General features: G+C 46.4%; 1 protein-coding gene across 4 annotated transcripts in view; it reads left to right on the top strand.

The window, feature by feature from the left end:
- Positions 1–19,982, top strand: part of Uvrag (UV radiation resistance associated) — a 257,835-nt gene that overhangs the window by 39,396 nt on the left and 198,457 nt on the right. For all 4 annotated transcript variants that reach the window (NM_001401542.1, XM_039113238.2, NM_001107536.1 and 1 more), the window contains exons 4-5: positions 7,998–8,159; positions 17,277–17,351. In NM_001401542.1, coding sequence (NP_001388471.1) covers positions 7,998–8,159; positions 17,277–17,351 — 237 coding nt within the window. The remainder of the gene's footprint in view (positions 1–7,997; positions 8,160–17,276; positions 17,352–19,982) is intronic.

Raw genomic sequence — 19,982 nt, 5'->3', positions numbered from 1 at the left:
CATCATCAAGGTTTCCAGTTCCCTCTGGCTCCACAGTTTGGGAGTGATGCCGAGCTAGTTTGGTAGAAGATGCTGAAGGCCGTGGGGCTGTGACTTATTTCCACGTTGTGGAGCAGTCAGGGAAGGTTGCTAGTAAGGCTTGAGCTGAGCTGAGGAAGGCCAGGGCGTTCTGCTGGGCTTCTACTAATTAGAAACCAGGGTGAATTGTACAGAGTTATCCTGAATGTGTTTTCTAAAACTTGGTAGAGCTTTTATGCACCTTTAGTTGTGTTTCTTGTGACTGCATAATTGTCGTTACGCAATTTAGAGAAACAGATGCTGATAATAAACAATGGAGACTCAGAGGAACCCTGCCTCTGGTGCTGGGATTAAAGGCATGCACCACCAGTGCCCGGCTGATAATGGCTTTTTAAACCTCCTGATAAGAACTAGTGATCTTCCATTCTCTGGTGGGCGATTAGTAAGCAGCGAACTTTCAAGACTATAGCAGTCCTAATAGTCAGTGGATATAGATAGACCAGGCCACTTGAACAGTCTCTTATCTCAAAATTGGGTTTGTATGTATAGGTGAAATATAAGTTAAAAAAATCATTTGGATCAAAAATATTGGGCAGTGGGCTGGAGAGATGGTTCAGTGGTTAAGAGCTGACTGCTCTTCCAGAGGTCCTGAGTTCAATTCCCAGCACCCACATGGTGGCTCACAGCCATCTGTAATGGGATCTGATGCCCTCTTCTGGTGTGTCTGAAGACAGCTAACATGTACTCATATAAATAAGATAAATCTTAACAAAAAAATACTGGGTAGTCACTATGAATAGGTGGCAGTCTGTGTCTGCATTTACCAACTTGAGAATTCTTCCTCACATCTTGGCAACTGTACTTTAAGCTCATAGAGGAAAGTCTGTGGGGAGAAGATTGTCAGTACACTGCTGTGTTAGCATAGCAGCCTACAAAGGAGCCCAGGCCAGCATGTCTTCATAGGAAATGAGCCCTGGTTCCTCCAGGGGCGGGTCTTAGCTGAGGATGGTACTGGAGGATACTCCACACACCACCCTCCCGGCCGTGTAGTGTGGACCTCAGCAGCATCTTTGTTGTCTCCCTTTCTTTTCACTTTGGAGTAAAATAGTTACTGCATGCTTTTTCCTAACACTTTGTCACACGGTGGTGAGGATCTGGGATGATGCTGTTTTATATTCTAGATCACGTGTTTGTTGTGATCTCATAGTGACTGCCTTTGAGGCAGTGTGAGCCAGCGCCCACTTTTCAGGCTTTTGACTGACATCGAGGTAGACAATGAAAATGTCACTTTTTCCTCCCATTTAAAAATCTCAAAAAACAAACAAACAAACAAACCCCCCAAAAACCCCAAAAACGCTCGGAACACCAAACTAAAACCCATTTCATTCCTTTATGCCAGGCGTGGTGGTGGACTACTTTAAATGTGGGCACTTGGGAGGCAAATGCAGGTGGATCTCTGTGTTCCAGGCCAGTGTGGGTCCAGCAATCAGCTGGCACTGAGAGACACAGTGAGATGATGTCTCGAAAACAGTAAAAGTAGAGCAGGGTGTGTGGTGGATGCCTTTCATACCAACAGATGGGAAGCAGATGCAGGTGAGTCTCTGTGAGCTCCAGGCCAGTGTGATCTATGTAATGAGTAGACAGCTAGAGCCTCAATAAAACCCCCTGTCTCAAACATACAAACTCCTCCCAACACAAACAAACAGAAGAGGAATGGAACGCAATTATGTTCTCCTGTGTCTCCTTCCACTCACTAACATACCCCTAAAAGACCAGCAGACTCCTCCTTTTCTGTTTCCCACAGCAGAGTACCTCTGCCCAGCTTGACCCTCAAGCGGCCAATGCTATTTTATCCGACATGTTTGTGAGACTCTGTTGTTGCATGCAGTAATTCACCAATTCTAAAGAATGTCTCCTCTGACCAACGGAAGACTGCATTTCTGTATGTGTGTGTGTCTGGGTTAGTGTGTCTGTGTTTATGTGTCTGTGTTAGTGTGAGTGTGTGTGTTCCTAAATCCCTGCCTGTGTGTGTCTGTGTGTGTGTTAGTGTGTCTGTGAGTGTGTGTGTGTGCTCATGCAGAGTGTCAGAGATGGGCTTTTCTGCTCAGCTGTAGAAGACAAACTTGTCAAAAAGTTGCAGAGGTTTCTGTGCCAGCTGTGTCCCTCAGGAGAGTAGGAGACTCACAGGTTTTTCCCGATCCTAGCCCAAACTCAGTGTCCATTGCAGTCATTCTGGTGGGACTGTGGTATCCTTGTGACTTCAGTTTGTACTTCCTCATAGATTGTTCTGGTTGAGCACCTTTCTGAGTGTTGACTGGTTGTTCAGATGATCTCACTTTAGTAGAACAGTGGAAGAACATGCTAGCTAATGCCAAATTAAGAATGAGCAAACCTAATGCAAGGATTTCAGACTTTAAGTAATTAGGAATAAAAGCTTATTATGTAACTCAGGCTGGCCTTGAGTAATCTTCTTGCCCCAGCCTTGGTACTTTCTAGTAAGTACTAGAATTACAGGCATGAGCCCCGTGACTGTCTTGAAACTGTAGGTTTATGATGTTTGTCTGACATAGCGTGATAGCTTCTCATTTCCATCATTCAAAGACAGGTGCAGTTGCTGCTCTGTTGAATCTCAGTGAGGTGGGACATTAGTTTGTGAGTTCATGTCCACACCACCTTTATCTGGTCTCCTGCTTCCTAATTTTTTAAATGGTTTTGCATGTACACATTTGTTTTTCTACCTGAGTGTGTGCATGTGTTTGTGAGTCCAGGACCGCTCTGACATGTAGAGGCCAGAAGAGTGTCGGATCCCTTGGAGCTGGAGTGGGAGGCATACATAGGCCACCCTGCTTGTTATAGGGAGTCTGAACTCCAGTCTGTGCGATGTACCGCAGGTGCTCTCAGCCGCTAGGCCGGGACCTGTCTCTTCCTCTCTCACTTCCCTTCTCTTCACAAGAGAGAATTATTTAACTTCTCAAGAACTCCAGGTTATTATGAAGAACATTAGTTATTATACCAAGCTGGTTTTCAGTGGCTACAGCATAAAGCCACACCCATAGCTCTTACCTTGAATGGTCTCTTGTGTAGCCCTGTGTCCTGGGACAGTTATCTAGGGCTGGAGATACAGTACGCTGCTGGAATGCTTTTCCCTGAGTCTGGTTTCTAGCACTGTATAAAACTGGTCATAGTGGTGCTTACCTGCAATCCTAGAACTTGGGAGGTTCAGAAATTCAAAGTCATCCTTGGCTACACAGGGAGTTTAAGGCTAACCCAGGATATGTAAGACATGTTTTTTTGTTTGTTTGTTTGTTTGTTTTTAAAGATTTATTTATTTATGTATATGAGCACACTGCCACTAACACACCAGAAGAAGGCATTAGATCCCATTACAGATGGTTGTGAGCCACCATGTGGTTGCTGGGAATTGAACTCATGACCTTTGAAACAGCAGCCAGTGCCCTTAACCCCTGAGCCATCTCTCCAGCTTATGTTTTTGTTTTTAAAGCAAGTTTTCTACCACTTTCACGCCTTTGGAGTTAGCTTTAAATTTTGACTGCCAGCTCCAACTATGACCACACATGTGATAAACAGGTTCTTAATGTCTCCCAAGCTTGAGTTTTTTCCCCGAAGAAGCATGTTACCTGTTTCACACAGGTTCTGGAGTTAAAAAATTAGGGCAAAATGTGTACACACATTGCTAGTAGGGACCTGGCATGTGGGATGCCAGGAACTGTAGGCCTTAAGTTAAACACACTGGAGAAACCTCTGTCTTTGAGGAGGGGATGACAGACAAGGAAAGCCTGGTGCTGTGTGGTGGTGGGAGAGAACTGCCAACTTGCAATTTCTCAATGTTTTGTAGAGCAGGGTATGGTGAAGTGGGAGAGGTGCCTCAGTGGGCCCACCTAGAGGCATCCCTTACCCCTGAGGTACCAGCCATACAATAGGTCTGGTATACAATAGTTTATTTTGGGGGCATGGAAGGGGGGTTGAGAAGGGAATAGAAGCAGAGAAAGACGGGGAGGGGTGGGAACACTTGAGAGAGGGGGAACGGGTAGGGGGAAAGGGAGAGAAGGAGAAAGGGGTCATGGGGAGAGAGATGGAGAGAGAGATGGGGCAGAGAGCTTGAGGAGGGGCCAAACAGCAAGTCAGGCCTACCTGGCTGTTGTCAGGTAACTGTTGGGCGGAGCCTAGGAGGAATGCTGACTGTAAGGCTATTAGGCAGCACAGCTCAGGGTGCCCTTCTTTTCTAGTGATATTTATACCAGCCTGTTTTTAATGGCCATTTGGAAAACATGATGCACATCAGACAAGGAAAGCCAAAGGAATCTTAACCTCGAGCTGATTAGGATTTCTTTTAGTACAGTACCCACAATATAATGTATTGTTGCTTATTTAGCAAATACAGGGATCCTTGCTGTGTCCCAGGATACTGGAGGGGAAGAATGGCTGGAAGGCCCCTAGCCTTACAAAGGAACTTCAGGAGAGCCTGACAGTTGGCAGGTGAGGCAGGGCAGGCATCTCAGTGACTAGGAGAGTCCCCAGAGACCTCAGCTTCCTCATTGAAAACTTGAGTTAGGCTGACAGGTTCAAAGGTCTTTTTTCCCCCTGGCATTTCAAGAATAGGTAAACTAGGAGGTACCCTTATATTGTCTGTTACACATTCCTTCCTCATTATGCTTGTAAACTAAACCAAGTACAATGCTCAGAGTAAGACCGAGGGAGCAAGGGGGAGCAGAGGGGAACAGGGGGGAGCAGGGGGAACAGAGGGGAACAGGGGGGAGCAGGGGGAACAGGGGGGAGCAGGGGGGAGCAGAGGGGAACAGGGGGGAGCAGAGGGGAGCAGGGGGGAGCAGAGGGGAACAGGGGGGAGCAGAGGGAACAGAGGGAGCAGGGGGAACAGGGGGGAACAGAGGGAGCAGGGGGGAGCAGAGGGGAACGGGGGAGCAGGGGGAACAGAGGGGAACAGGGGTACAGGGGGGAACAGAGGGGAGCAGAGGGGAACAGGGGGGAACAGGGGGGAGCAGAGGGGAACGGGGGGAGCAGGGGGAACAGAGGGGAACAGGGGGGAGCAGAGGGGAACAGGGGGGAGCAGAGGGGAACAGGGGGGAGCAGAGGGGAACAGGGGGGAGCAGGGGGAGCAGGGGGGAGCAGAGGGGAACAGGGGTATGGGGGGAACAGGGGGGAGCAGGGGGAACAGGGGGGAACAGAGGGAGCAGGGGGGAGCAGAGGGGAGCAGGGGGGAGCAGAGGGGAACAGAGGGGAACAGGGGGGAACAGGGGGGAGCAGAGGGGAACAGGGGTACGGGGGAACAGGGGGGAGCAGGGGGAACAGAGGGGAACAGGGGGGAGCAGAGGGGAACAGGGGGAGCAGGGGGGAGCAGGGGGAGCAGGGGGGAGCAGAGGGGAACAGGGGGGAGCAGAGGGAACAGAGGGATCAGGGGGAACAGGGGGGAACAGAGGGAGCAGGGGGGAGCAGAGGGGAACAGGGGGGAGCAGAGGGAACAGAGGGAGCAGGGGGAACAGGGGGGAACAGAGGGAGCAGGGGGGAGCAGAGGGGAACAGGGGGGAGCAGAGGGGAACAGAGGGGAACGGGGGAGCAGAGGGGAACAGGGGGGAGCAGAGGGGAGCAGGGGGAGCAGGGGGGAGCAGAGGGGAACAGGGGGGAGCAGGGGGAACAGGGGGGAACAGGGGGGAGCAGGGGGAGTAGAGAGGAACAGGGGGGAGCAGGGGGAGTAGAGGGGAACAGGGGGGAGCAGGGGGAACAGGGGGAGCAGAGGGGAACAGGGGGGAGCAGGGGGAACAGGGGGGAGCAGAGGGGAACAGGGGGAGCAGGGGGGAGCAGAGGGGAACGGGGGGAGCAGGGGGGAACAGGGGGGACCAGGGGGAGCAGGGGGAACAGGGGGGAGCAGGGGGAGCAGAGAGGGGCAGGGGAAGCAGAGAGGAGCAGGGGGGGAAGAGGAGAACAGGGAGGGGGAGCAGAGAGGAACATGGGGAGCAGGGGAACAGAAGGGAACAGGGGAAGCAGTGGGGAGCAGTGGGGAGCAATGGGGAGCAGAGGGGAGCCTAGTCTCAGGCTCTAGGACTAGGGTTGGCCCAGAGGTAACTGTCGAGGACCAGTTCCTTCCTGGCTGACCTGTGAAGGTGGCTTTAATCTTGCACAAGTTTTAACATTTGCTCTCATGTCCATTCTCTTAATTGTGTCTTGTTTGTATTTTACCAACCCGTTGGCAGGTTTGAGGTATTTGAGCACAATGTCTCAACAATCACTGGCTGACCACTGAGCTCTGCAGAGAGGTTATCATTAGGAATGTGGGTTATGATGGATGAATGCGCATCGGTCAGCCCAGACCACGGGTGTGGAATGGCAGGGAGAGTCATTTAACTTCCTGTCAGCGAAGAGAGGAGAGGGCAGTGCAGTATGAAGTGCATGACTAGGCTACATGCCTGAATCCCACAGCCCACTGTGTCAGGATCTTCAGTTATCTGAGGGGAGTAGGGAAGCCAGGTGATGCCCAGAGGGTTTGGGCGTTCACAGCCTGTGAGCCTTCCTTTTGCTTCGTCTCCTCTTAGGTCCCTGCTGACACTTGTTGCCTCACACCTCTGAATGCTGGTAATACATTCCCTTTGTCTGGAATTCCCAAATTTAACTTGCTGAAATTCTATTTGTGCTTTTGAAGCCAAGCTCCTGTTTTCCCTGCTTCTTAGAATTTATTGCTTGTTCTGTGCTGCTGTGTAATATTTAGCATAATTCTGTCACTGGACTTTGCACTGTTCCAGTGTAATTATTTCTGTTTATATGGGGATGGCACCCAGGGCCTTGGACTTGCTTTGGGGGCATAGCTTACATGCCACTGCCTCCCTTATTGTGTGTGAATGCTATGCATGCTTGTAATGTGGTTTGACCACCTCCTATCCCCTACCTCTCCTCCAGTTCCTTCCTATCCCTGGAGAAATCTAATTCTCCCAACCCCAGCAGCTATCAGTTACCAGTTGCCTAACTCCTGCTTGGGGTGGAACTTGATAAGCGAGCTCACCTTTGCCCCATAGCTTGATCTTGTGAAGTCCTGTGCGTGCAGTCACAGCCACAGTGAGTACTGTGTGCAATGGTTCTGACATGCTTGGCAAATACTGTTGGACTGCAGCTGTCCAAAAGCTCCCCACCTCTCCCTTCATCCTTTATGATCCCTGAGCCTTGGAGGTGGGGATGTTGTATGGCTGTCCCAGTTAGAGCCAAGCACAGCATGTATTCTTATTCTCAGCATGACGACCAGCTGTGCGTCCGTGTGTTAATCTGTGCTGGCTTTTAATAATCATGTATTTTCTCGAATATATGAGTAAAAGTGTTGTATGAAGCCATGTCAGTGAGGGTCAGTGTAAGTGCTTCTACCCTTTGTCTCCCCCCCCCCCCCGGGGGGGGGGGCTGGGGACCGAACCCAGGGCCTTGCGGTTGCTAGGCAACCGCTCTACCTCTGAGCCAAATCCCCAACCCCTTTGTCTTTTAAAAAAAGGATTTATTTTGTGTATGTTAGGGAGCAGGGGGTCTGAGCATGCCAGGTGCATGTGGAGGTCAAAGGACAACTTCCAGGAGTTGGTTCTCTTCTGTTATGTGGTTCTAGGGATTGAACTCAAGTTGTCAGGCTTGGTGGCAAACGCTCTTACCCACTGAGCCACCCTACCAGCTCTGGCCTTTCTTTTTTTTTAGTTTTTTAAATATGTGGGTGTTTTGCCTGCATGTATGACTGTATATCATTACACACTGCAGAGGCCACAGGAGGACATCAGGTGTCTTGGTACTGGAGGTACAGTTGCCTTGTGAGTGATGGTAATCAAACTTGGGTCCTCCAGAAGAGCAGCCAGTGCTCTTATCCACTGAGTCATCTTATCAGCCTCTCTTAGATTTAAAACAAAATGATCTATTGTCTAATGGAAATTCTTGTAAAGAAGTTGAGTCTTCCTAAAGTATATTTTAATTTCCATCAACAGAATCCAACGTGGAGGAGTCTTGACTTTGGAATAATGCCGGACCGTCTGGATACATCTGTGTCCTGCTTTGTGGTGAAGATTTGGGGTGGAAAGGAAGAGGCCTATCAGCTGTTGATAGAGTGGAAAGTCTACTTGGATGGGCTGAAGTACTTGGGTCAGCAGGTAATTTTCAGAGTGATGTTTCAAGGGGTTGCCCTCTACAAATTAACCTGTCTAGCTCTATTGATGTTCCTCTCTACATTTTCAGTTATAATAGATGTTAGTAGAAAAGAAAAAAATAAGAAAGTAAATTAGTACAAGAAAAAAAAAAGAGAGAACTTTCCAGGCTGACACATACCTATCATCCCAGCACTCAAAAGAAACAAGCAGGACGCTGGCCTTAAGCTGGAGTTCTTTCTGGTCTTCAGGGAGTTCTCAGCTGGCAGAGCCTTGTTACAGAACCAGGTCAGCAACAAACAAGTCTGTGATACTGTGTTAACTTAAGTTTCTTACTTAGCTACGTTTGAGTTGCCAAAAAGCCCTTAGCTAGGTATGGTGGCTCACACCTTCCACCTAGAGCAGGGAGGCTAAAATAGGGTCTCAGCAAGTTCGAGGCCTGTCTAGGGTGGACACTGTGAGTTTCAGACCATCCTGGGCTAGAGTAAGACACAGGTAACAGAAACAAACACAAAGGACCTTTAAGGTAGTGCTCGCAGACAGGAGCCTAGCATGGCTGCCCTCTGAGAGGCCCAACAAGCAGCTGAAAGAGTCATATGCAGATACTAGTACCCAACCAATGGACAGAAGCCGGGGACCCCTGTGGTTGAATTAGGGAAAAGCTGGTAGAAGCTGAGGAGGAGGGAAGCCCCATGGAAAGACCAGCAGTCTCAACTGACCTGGATCTTTCAGACACTGAGCCACCAACCAGGCAGCATATAGTAGCTGATATGAGGTCCATGACACATATACAGCAGAGGACTGCCTTGATCTGGCCTCAGTGAGAGAAGATGCACCTAATCCACAAGAGACTTGAGGCCATAGGGAGTGGGGAGGTCTGGTGGTCTGGCAGTAGGGGGGAGGGAACATCCTCTTGGAGGTGGGGTGGGGGGATGGAGGAGGAGGTATGGGATGTAGAACAGTCAGAAGGCAGACTGGGAGGGGGATGAAGACTGGACTGTAAAAAAGGATTAAATAATAATAATAATAATAATATAATGATAATAATAATTTAGAAACTCAGAAGCATCCTAGTGTGCATGTCCATACATGTATATGTTTTGTGTGTGTGTGTGTGTGTGTGTGTGTGTGTGTGTGTGTGTGTGTGGTTATACTTTTCTACTCGTTGTGCTTCTTTGGCCTCATTGGATATTCTCCCCTTGATAGTGAAAATTATGTTGAAACAAAGTACACGCACCATTAAACATCTCCCTTTCCCCAGTTGGGTTGGGGCATCCAGGAGTGGGAAGGGCAGTTCTTATCTTGAGTCCAGAGATGACAGATGTGCCTTTTGTGCTGGGCCCCATCTTTACCTTTGCTGCCCTGTAATTGATGTTCCTTACTCTTAAACTCAAAGGTAGCCCCATCATCCTTTCTAATAGCTCCAGAATGTGTCAGAAGTCTATCAGAACTGCACACAAACAAAATCTGTTTACTGTCCCATATAGAAGTTATTATAATTAACGTTTAGAGCAACTTTGCAAAGGTTGATATTTTTTGCTCTTTTCCCATTGGGAAAATTGAAGCTTGAGAGGGTTTAAGAAAGTCCTGAAGATCACTTAGTAGGGTGAACTCAGATTTGGGTTCAGATCTGTCCAACATAAGAACTCCTCCTTGTGCTGTGTCAGAGGCAGGTCTGAGCAGGCGCAGCCGCCCTCTGCTCCACTTTGGCGCTCTTGTTACTGCTGTTAAAAGTTACCCTCAGGTGTTAGCTGTAGGTTTTTTGTGAACATCCTTAATGTTTGGGTAATCTTTGTTTAGTGTGCACACTTTTGAAAGGAACAATTGAAATACGATTTTTTCAGATTGAAAAACTGCCACTTTCAGCATGCTTACTGTACTTTTTATTTGATTATTTATTGATTATGACAACGATGATGTGGTGCCTGAGATGAAACCCAGGGTCTTGTGCAAGCTAGAACTTCTCTACCACTGAGCTGCATGCCTGGTGCCCAATGGATTGCTCAAACTTTCTAACTGAACCTTAGTTTTTTGATTAAACACCTGTCCCTCACTCACCCGGTCCCAGCTCAGCAGATTACGATTCTCTCTGCTCCTTTGAGTTCATCTCCTCAAGGTTCCACATACACGTGAGGCCATGTTGTGCTAGATCTTCACTTTGTGTCATTCTGTCCTGACCAGAGCTGTGCCTTTAACATCACTCTTCCTTCCTTCGCCAACTTCTAGTCTCTAAAATGGTTTCATCTCTTCAATGTTTTTGTTTTTGTCTGTATTTTACTGCTGGCCTTCCAGAAGTCCTCTTAGGAGTATTCTGAGCATGATTTAGCATGTGCTTTAGTACCCAGCCCGTAGAGCTGCTGATTAAAACTTGTCAGATAGTAATGCTCAGTTTAGACTTTTTTCTTCTGTCTCTGCTTGGCCGTGGCACATGCTGGGTACTGTTAGTCTGCCATCTGCGAGTGTGTATGTCTTGTGGAAGTGGTGTGTCTTAACCCTGTTGTGGCTTGCAGGGAGCTTTTGGCTGTGAAGCTGGCCTTCATCCTGCTTCCTAACTCATGCACGAATGCCTTTGGTGATGGTCTGAAAACACCATCCTGTGTTCATGTGTCATAAGCTAATTTCAGAGTCAACAGTCAAGAGTCTTCTTAGAAAGCTGGGTATACAGGGAAGCACACTGGGGTGGCAGAGCACAGGAAAATTGTGTTTTAAGCCAACAGAAAGTCATCATCAGCATAGGGAACCCAGCCTTGTCTCAAATAGGGGCCACAGCACACACTAGAGAAGTGGATTCACAGAGCTGTAGAGATAGATGGAGAAAGCCAAGTGGATTGCCATGAAGAGAATCAGGTTCATTGAGTGGTCTGTGCTTTCTACCAGTCCTCTGTCCTGTTAAGGACCCGGAGGGTTGAAGACACTATTTTATTTTAAATAGAGTTAGAAAGCATGTAGAAGAAGTATTTAACCAGCCCTAGAGTCAGGGAGGGATGACTTCAGATGTGTTGGATTTTAACTTAGACTTATTTAGGCATACTGTGCATAGGATCAGTTCCCCAGGGGCTCAGAGTGAAGCTTGGTGTGGAACATTTGCCCCACACGAGCGAGGCCCAGCTCCATCCTCAGCACGCACTGCAGTACAGTAGAAAAGTGTACAATTCAGTGAACTGTATAAATAGAGTTGAATAACTCCCTCCATGGTGAATAAAGCTGCTGGGATGATTGACTGTGGGCCTTTGTGTTGATATATGTTGTCATTTCTTTCGGGTAAATACCCAAGAATGCAGTTGTCTGCTCTTAGGGTAAGTGAGTGTTGAAATTTGTAAGTAACTAGGTGGTTCTGCAAGTGAATGCAAAGGTCTTCAGTCCCAGCAGTGGTGCGTAGTGTTTCTGCTTGTTTCTTACCTTTATGGGTGTGTATTGTTCTCTTATTGTTATTCTTTTGCTTGTTAGCCATTTTAAGGGTGTAAAATGGTATTTTACCAAGTGGTAATGGCACACGCCTTTAATCCTGGCACTTAAGTAGGCAGAGGCAAGGGGATCTCTGAGTTCAAGGCCAGCCTGGTCTATAGAGTTAGTTCCAGGATAGCTAGGGATATACAGAGAAACCCTGTCTCAAAAACAAACAAAAAAGTAGTATTTTATTGTGAGTTTAATTCAGATATCCCTAATGAATCCAACCAATCTCCCCCACCTCCTCCATGCCTCAACCCCCAAATGTGTGTGCACGTGTGTGTGTGTGTGTGTGTGTGTGTGTGTGTGTGTGTGTGTGTGTGTGTGTGTAGTGTTTGTTTACACCTTTTGTTCATTCTTTACTCGGTTATTTCAACTTTTCGTTACTGACTTGTAAAAGTTCTGTATCTAAAGGCTGGTGAGAGAGCCTAAAGCGGTTGTTCTGCAGATGTGTAGATTAGAGTTTGGGTTTCAAGAATTCACTAAAACCCTGTGTGCATGATAGCCTGTGTGTGGAAGACAGAGATGAGCATCTCTTGAGCAGGCTGCTAGCCATACTAGCAAAAAGGCAAGTCTTGGATTCAGTAAGAGAGCCTACCTCCATATATAAGATAGATGCTTAGATAGAAGTTACTGGAATCAGGCTTGGGCTTCCAGGTTCGTGCACAGACACATGTATGTACTATGCAAAAACACTCCTTATACATTGTAGATAATAGTTCTTTATAAAATATATGCTTTCCAGGTACTTTCTGCTATCTTCACTTTCTTTCGAAGAAAATTTTTATTTATTTACTTTCTGTGTATAAATATTTTGTTTGTATGCATTTATGTGCACGATGCCAGCCTACAGGTCTCACATAACAGGCTTCTACTTATACATTCCCATCTTTTTATGTAAATTTAACTCAACGCTGTTTTAGCCGTGGCTTAGTCGGTAAGGCCCTTCCTGCAGAAGCATGAGGACCTGAATAGACTCTGCAGACCTAGGTAAAGGCCACCTCTAGGGCCGATCTGTAAGTCCATGCTGGGATGCTAAGACAGTATCCATAATTGACTGGCCAGCCAGTCTGTCTGGACAGGTGAGCTCTGGGTCTTGTGAGAGGCCCTGCCTCAAAACATCAGGTAGAGAAAGACTGAGGAAGATGCCTGATGTTCACCTCTGGCCTGCACACATCTGCATGCTCATTTGCAGATACACACACTGCAGGTCAGTCAGGAATTCAAAGGGAGATGAATAGGAAATGTACCCCTCGGGAAACCTCAAGACCCATCCTAGTGACTCACTTCCTCTAGCAGCCTCCATATTTTAGGGTTCCCTGGCCTCTCCTATCAGCATCACCATCTGGGGACCAAGTGTTCAAATAGTGAGCCTGTGAAAGGATCACTTTGCATTCAAACTGCAACACCCACCTTAAAATGTACTTCTTTACATCTTTTTGGGGAGGTCTTATTTTATTGCTGCTACCTTCAGTACATCGTTCAGTAAAGATTAATGAGGGGCAAATCCTTATTTTTCTTTTTTTTTCCTGCCTTATCTTGGGGGAGAAAGTTCAGCCTTTGGCTATTAAGTATAATATTATCAGACTCTTCAGCCTTTTACTATAAGTATAATATCAGATTATTCAGCCTTTCAGTATTAAGTATAATATTATCAGATTATTCAGCCTTTCAGAATTAAGTATAGTATTATCAGATTATTCAGCATTTCAGAATTAAATAGAATATCAGATTATTCAGCCTTTTACTATTAAGTATAATATTATCGGGTTAAAGAAGTTTCTTCTTGCTCTTAATGTACCAAGCAGTTCTAGCCTTAAGTGTTGGTTATTACTTTGGGTTGAATTCTGACACAAGCCCTACTTAGTTACAGTGCATTACCCTTTGCCTGTATAAGTTTTATATCATATACATGTTGGGCTCTTATATACTGACAGATTTGGTTTGTTAATATTTTGTTAAAGAAAACAATACCTGAGTCCCAAGAGTTACTTGACCTTCTCTTAACAGTGAACTGAAGTGTTCTCTGTTCGGCTCGGGTAGCACTGCTCTCATGTGGCTGCAGCGTGCCTGCTTCCACTTTTTGGAGGAGTTGTTATAGATTTTTTTATTGTTCTACAAACATTTGTCAGAACTTTTCAATGGAACCATTTGGGTGTTAAGATTTCTTTGTGAGAGGTTTTGAAGTGGAACTTACTGTCCCCGATGTGGGGCTCCTCAGTGAGTGCTGATGGATTTTCTTTGAAAGCTGTCTGTTTCATCTGAGGTTTTATGCACTTTGGTATAGAGCTGTCCACAGTCATTACTGATCCTTCGGGTGTGTAGGTCTGCAATGAGCCTGCGGTGTTCTGTGCCTGGTGTGTTCTATCTCCTTTCCCTCTGACCCGTCACTGCTGACTTTCCGTTTACTAATCTTAATACAGTGTTCATGTGCATTGATCATCTTTATTTTTTCAGGTCCGTCAATCTGTTTTCATCTTATCATGGTTACTACTCTGTTTGCTGTGGATTTTCCTGGTTATTCTTTCCATAGTTCTTAGGGAGAGCGGAGTTCCCATTTCGAGAATTTACTTCTGTCCTCAGAATAAATATTTAGTAAATTTTTTTCTAAGCATTGCTTTAGGCATAGTCCAGAAATTCCCCCCTGTGTTTTTACTCAGTTCCAAATATTTTCAAATGTACTTTTTATTTCTTCTTTGAGCATAAAGGTATGCTTTTAACTTTTTAATATTTATGGATTTTCTGGACATCTTCCTGTGGTTGATATCTATTTTATTTCTATTGAGTTTAGGGAAAGTAGTTTTTATGGTTTCAATGCTTTGAGCTTTCTTAAGGTTCATTTTATGGCCCCAGATAGTCAATGCACAGTGGTAAATGTTCCATGTGTCATGTGAACTCTGCTGTCAGTAAACAGAATTCTTCATTCATAGTTAGATGATGGTGGTCCCAAGTAAATCTGGAAGAATGAGTTAGAATCAACCAGAGTAGAGAAGTTGAGAGTGGGCCCAGAAGTTGATTTCATTTTGAGCTGAGGAAGTGAGAAAAGGTGGGGCACTTGGAAGCATTGTTGATGGTGCTGGCACAGTCCAGCAGCACCTGATGTGTGAGCCCTTATGCTTGGGTCTGAAGTGGGGGAGGCGGGTGAAGCCTGGCAGTTAATGTCCTCTTCCCCTTTCCTATTTTGAAGGTCACTCAGTGGTTAGCCTTGGGCTTTTTCTTGATCCCTGGCTTCCATTCATTAGGCATCTGGACTAACAGCTGCCTTACGAGGTGTGATGTATAAAGGTATGAAAGTACAGCTTTGGGGATAGATTAATGATTAATTACTAATTAATAAACACAGTCCTCGTCTGTTTTTTCATGTGACCATCCTAGCACAGCTGAGATGATTAAAGAGGAAGAATCAGACACATGCTTCTCTCCATGATCTAACAGCTCTGTAATGTTCTGTAATGTGTGCTCCGTTCTATAGACTGTTTTGAATAAATACACTGAATAGTGTATTTTCTTATTAGTCAAGAGCAGAGAGATTGCTCTGAGATTTATATTCCCTGATCTCTAATCCATCACTAGACAGGGTGTTCATTTGTTTGTTTGTCTCACTTCTATGTCCTTCTGTCTTTCTGACACTTTAAGGACAGAGCAGGGCGTTTTCTCCACCTCACTGAGGTGGGGACTAAAGCATGTGCTGCTGATGGTGATTGGTTTGCAGGGTGGGATGCGTGCGGGGCACCAGGCTGCAAAGACCTGGGCCCTTAGCTTTTTAGCGCGTATCTAATTTTTCAGTGAACTGACTCAGTGGTCAGCTTCGCACATCATACACTTTGGAAAGCTGACCTCATGCAGATGTATGTCTCCCCATACTTCCTCTCCCATCTTTAGTGGCATTCATATTTTTCTTTCAATTTAAAAAGTAATAGTTATGGGACTGGAGAGATGGCTCAGCAGTTAAGAACACTGGCTGCTCCTCTAGAGATCATGAGTTCAACTCCCAGCAACCACATGGTGCCTCACAACCATCTGTAATGAGATCTGATGCCCTCTTCTGGTGTGTCTGAAGACAGCAACAGTGTACTCATATAAATAAAAATTAATAAAAATTTTTTAAATAGACAAAAACACTTAAAAAAAGGTAATAGTTGTTTTGGGGCCAGTGAGATCACTCCTGGCTACAGTTGCTAACGTTTTGATGAGCATAATTTTAGTCTTCTTTCTCTAGGTACATATTTTTCTAAAGTTCCAGACCCATCTAATCTTGAAACTGATTTTTGAAATATTTTGTCTGAGAAGAAGAAGAAAACTTCTTGCTTGATTTATGATGGTCATTACACATTGGTGATTACAGAACCATTATGCTGTTTCTGTGTTTGGTTCAGTAAGCAACCAGGTAAACGGGAAGTGTGTGGTTCATGGAAGGAGGGAGATGGAGTCCGGTGCTCACAGGGCTTGTCTGCTGATGGATCCACTGACTGAAGCCCATGTTTTCACCCTTTTGTAACCTTCACTTTCTTAATTTCATTTCAAAAGCAGGGCCTTTTAAAAAAATATTACAATTCTTTCTGATAAAAGAAATAAATCTGGGTGTTCATTTCATAGTTCTTATTTTAGATCTCAGTTCTTCTTCCTTGCCCACCCTACCCTCCATGTGTTCTCTGAGACAGGGTCTCAATATGAAGCACATATGAACTTATGATCTTCCTGCCTTTGCTCCCCTCCCACAGAGCTAGGATTACAGGTCTGTGCCACCGGTCTCACTACTCTTTAATCTGCTTTTTTTTTTTTTAAAGATTTTTTTATTTATTATATATGAGTACACTGTAGCTGTCTTCAGACACACCAGAAGAGGGCATCGGATCTCATTACGGATGGTTGTGAGCCACCATGTGGTTGCTGGGATTTGAACTCAGGACCTCTGAAAGAGCAGTCAGTACTCTTAACCACTGAGCCATCTCTCCAGTCCCTTTAATCTGCTTTTTAAAAAAGATTTATTTTTACTTTATGTGTATGGGTGTTGGACTGTTGTATGTCTGTACACTGTGTGTATTGTGTTCATGGAGGGCAGAAGGAGGTTGAATCTCTGGGACTAGAGCTATAGTCGCTTATGTGGGTTGTGGTAATGGAATCTTGGTCCTCTGGAAGCAGCTGGTTTCTTAAGCATGAGCCCTCTCTAGTCCCTGTTCTTTAATCCTTCTAAGTTGTAGTCTTCAGGCCTTGCAGGTGAGGTCATGTGTCTGGGGCACACTGACTGCAGCATGGGGCAATTGACCTCAAAAAGAATAGGAAGTAAAAGTTAATCCGACATCATAATTTTAAAGCATTTGTAGAGTTTTTAAATTTATTTTTTAAACTAAATCAGAGCATATGTGGTTTGCCACTGTCCTCTCCCTGCACAAACACCCCCACACCACACCACCCCTGCACCACCCCCCTCCAGTCCTTCCAAGGTAAGCAGTATTGTGACAACCACTCTTGGCTCCAGTAGTCTCACACAGTGATTGTGAGGCTTTTGACTAGATGGACTTTCTCCTCTGTCACTCACTGAGATCTGCTTTCTTTGTTGCCCCTTTGTTTAGACAGAACTGCCTGCCTGTCGTTGTGGAAATGGGCGGGTTACAGCTGTCATGTTCTGGCCTCTGGAATAAGATCAACTAATAGTGTGTTTTCCTCCTTTCTTAGATCCATGCCCGCAACCAGAATGAAATCATTTTTGGGCTGAACGATGGCTACTACGGTGCTCCATTTGAACACAAGGTAAGAGGCGTCTCTGGATGGTCTGAGTTTTGGTAAATGCAGGTGCTTTGCACCTGGGAAACCAGACTCTTGAGAAGAGCTGAGTAAAGAGAAGCATGTTTTAAGTGTCACTGTGAGCCCAGTGTTCGGGGTGGCTTGGACAAATGCCTTCTGTGTTGAGAGCATGTTTCACAGGACACACAAGCACTCTGAGAAGTCGGTTCTAAACCCTGATTATATTCCTCAAAGGGAAACCTGAGCTAGCTACTTTCTACACAATTATTAGGGGATTAAGAGAGTAGTGAGCTGGGTGTGGTGGCTTAATCTTGCAATCCTAGCCACTTCCTAGCCACTTAAAGGTCAGATCCTGCCGAGGTTCAGAGTTCAAGGCCAGCCTAGGAAGCCTTGGTAGGCCCTGTCTGAAGATGAAACAGGCCGGGGATGTTGCTCAGCAGTGGGGGCTTTACCACCATGCTGGAAGCCCAGGTCCCACTCTCCAGTCCTGCCCTCCCCCAGAACAAACAAGGTGACTTTTGTCTAAATGGAAGAGTTTAATGGACGTGTTCAGTCATGTTTATCATCTCAGCAAGCCTAAGAAACCCAAGTAGCAGATATATTGCACAGCCATTAATCCCAGCCAGTGGGAAGCAGGGGCAGGTGCATCCTTGGGAGCTTGAGGCACACAGTGAGATCCTGCCTCAAAAGAGAGAAAGAAGGAAACTGAAATTGAAGCTCTTTTGTAGCCATTGCTGTCTCTGCATCCAAAAGTGAGGAGAGGAAGGCGAGGCAGAGCCCATTGTTAGCAAGGGCCTTCTGTGAGCATCCCTATGGCAGGGGCTGACTCGGCATCTTCATCCTGGTTAGCACTTGCCACAAACCACCGTGCTGGTCTTCTTGGCATCTCATGATCGGGAGGATGAACTCCATAGGGTCTAAAGTGGCTGAGCTGAGGTGTTGGGTATGTGCCAGAGTCTGCTCTCCCTACTCTGATGAGTTTTACCAAAACAAAACAAAATCAACCAACCAAACCAAAACTCCCTTCTCCTGCAAAGTCTTCATGTTGCTTCTGCTCAGAAACCCTGTTGTTCATTACCTCTGTTATGTGGATGCCACACTCGGATGCTGTCTGTCATCCCACGGTTTGCTGAGTGCCTGCCCAGGGTTGGCTCCTGTGTTCAGTGCTGAGAGCACAGGGGTGACGGAGGGCCAGGTGCAGGCACACCCCCCATACCTCCTCTTCCAGCTAAGGCAAGAGGATGGCCACGGCCCCAGCATTCAAGACTGGCCTGTACTAGTGCCACAAGAAAAGTGCTCCTGGGGATTGGGTTGCTAAAGTTATAGCCCAGACTGTGAGTAGACAACAGTGTGTGAAAGGCGTGGGCGCTGAGTAGATGGAGCTCTCCAGGAGAGGGTGCTCAGCTTGGAAGGCCACAGAGTGGAAAGGGCACAAGGTGAGTCTTAGGGACGGAAGGGAGGTGAGAGTAGCTCCAGGCAGGCGACTGCGTGGGGTGTTTGGGGATTTTATCCACAGGACAGAGCTGTGTGCTCTAACCAGATTTACATAATAGTTTAGCTCTGACTTATTTTAAAGAGCAAGAGTGACTGTGGAGAGACAGTGAGAAGGACCTTGCAGTGCTGTGGGCAGGACATAACAGTTTGGAACGGACCTTGGCAGTGTAGGGAAGACAGATGACATCAGGGCCAGGCGTGTGTAGGCAAGCTTACCACTGAGCCACACACCCAGCTCAGAAAAAAATTGGGGTTTAGGAGCCAAATCCCTAGGATTTGTTGTGGTTTGTGTTTGAGGTAAAAGGAAAAAAAAGAGTTGCCAAGGGTGACTTTGGATAAACTGGATGGATAAAAGGTGATAGCCAGAGGAAGCTTTGGGACATGGCGGGGTGTGATGGGGAGGAAGAACCCAGATCCTGAGGTAAGATGGCCCTGGACGTGTACAGTATCTTTAGATTAAAAGTAGCCATCTGGATCCCCGAACCTGGAGAGACTTAAACTACAAATGTGGGATGATGGTAAAGTTACTAAAGTCATGGATGTGTGGCTAGCACAGGCTAGCAACAGGCAGTACAGTAGGGAAGGGCTGAGGAGCCCAGCCTGGAGCACCAACCTTTAGAGGCCAGGCTGAAGTGGGCAGTGAGTGACCAAGAAGTAGTGCCCATGGCAAAGAGAAGAGTGTGTGCTGTGTCTCGGGGCCCAGGGCCTCTGCTTTCTTCCCTCCCAGCTCTGTAAACTTGTGGGCTTGGCTGTTCCTATTGCTTTGTTTTTTTTTAAGGAGATGCAGTGGTCTAGTAAAGCAAGGACTGGAAGATTGCCTTTTGTACTTTAGCAAACAGATTTATGCTAGGTGGTGTCTTTAGAAGTTCCAACTGCAAAAGTCTCCCACCTTTATTTCCCAACTCCGTCTTCTGAGTTCCTTGCATATCTTTCAGATCTCCTCTGCCAGATGTGCTGCTCTGTCCAGAGGCCTGCCCTTCTTCCCTCTGTAAGCTTTGTGGGGTCAGCCTGACATGAGCGATGCTGACCCCTAGACCCCACTCCCTGCCACAATTCTTGGGACATGGTATTTGCTTAGTAAAAACATTAGAGATTAAGTAAGAGACTTATGAGGCTGCCCTTGCCAAGCAAGGCTGTCCTGGT

Source organism: Rattus norvegicus, chromosome 1 (assembly GCF_036323735.1).
Source record: "Rattus norvegicus strain BN/NHsdMcwi chromosome 1, GRCr8, whole genome shotgun sequence".
NCBI lineage: Eukaryota > Metazoa > Chordata > Mammalia > Rodentia > Muridae > Rattus > Rattus norvegicus.
This window is presented reverse-complemented; position numbering and strand designations above follow the sequence as displayed.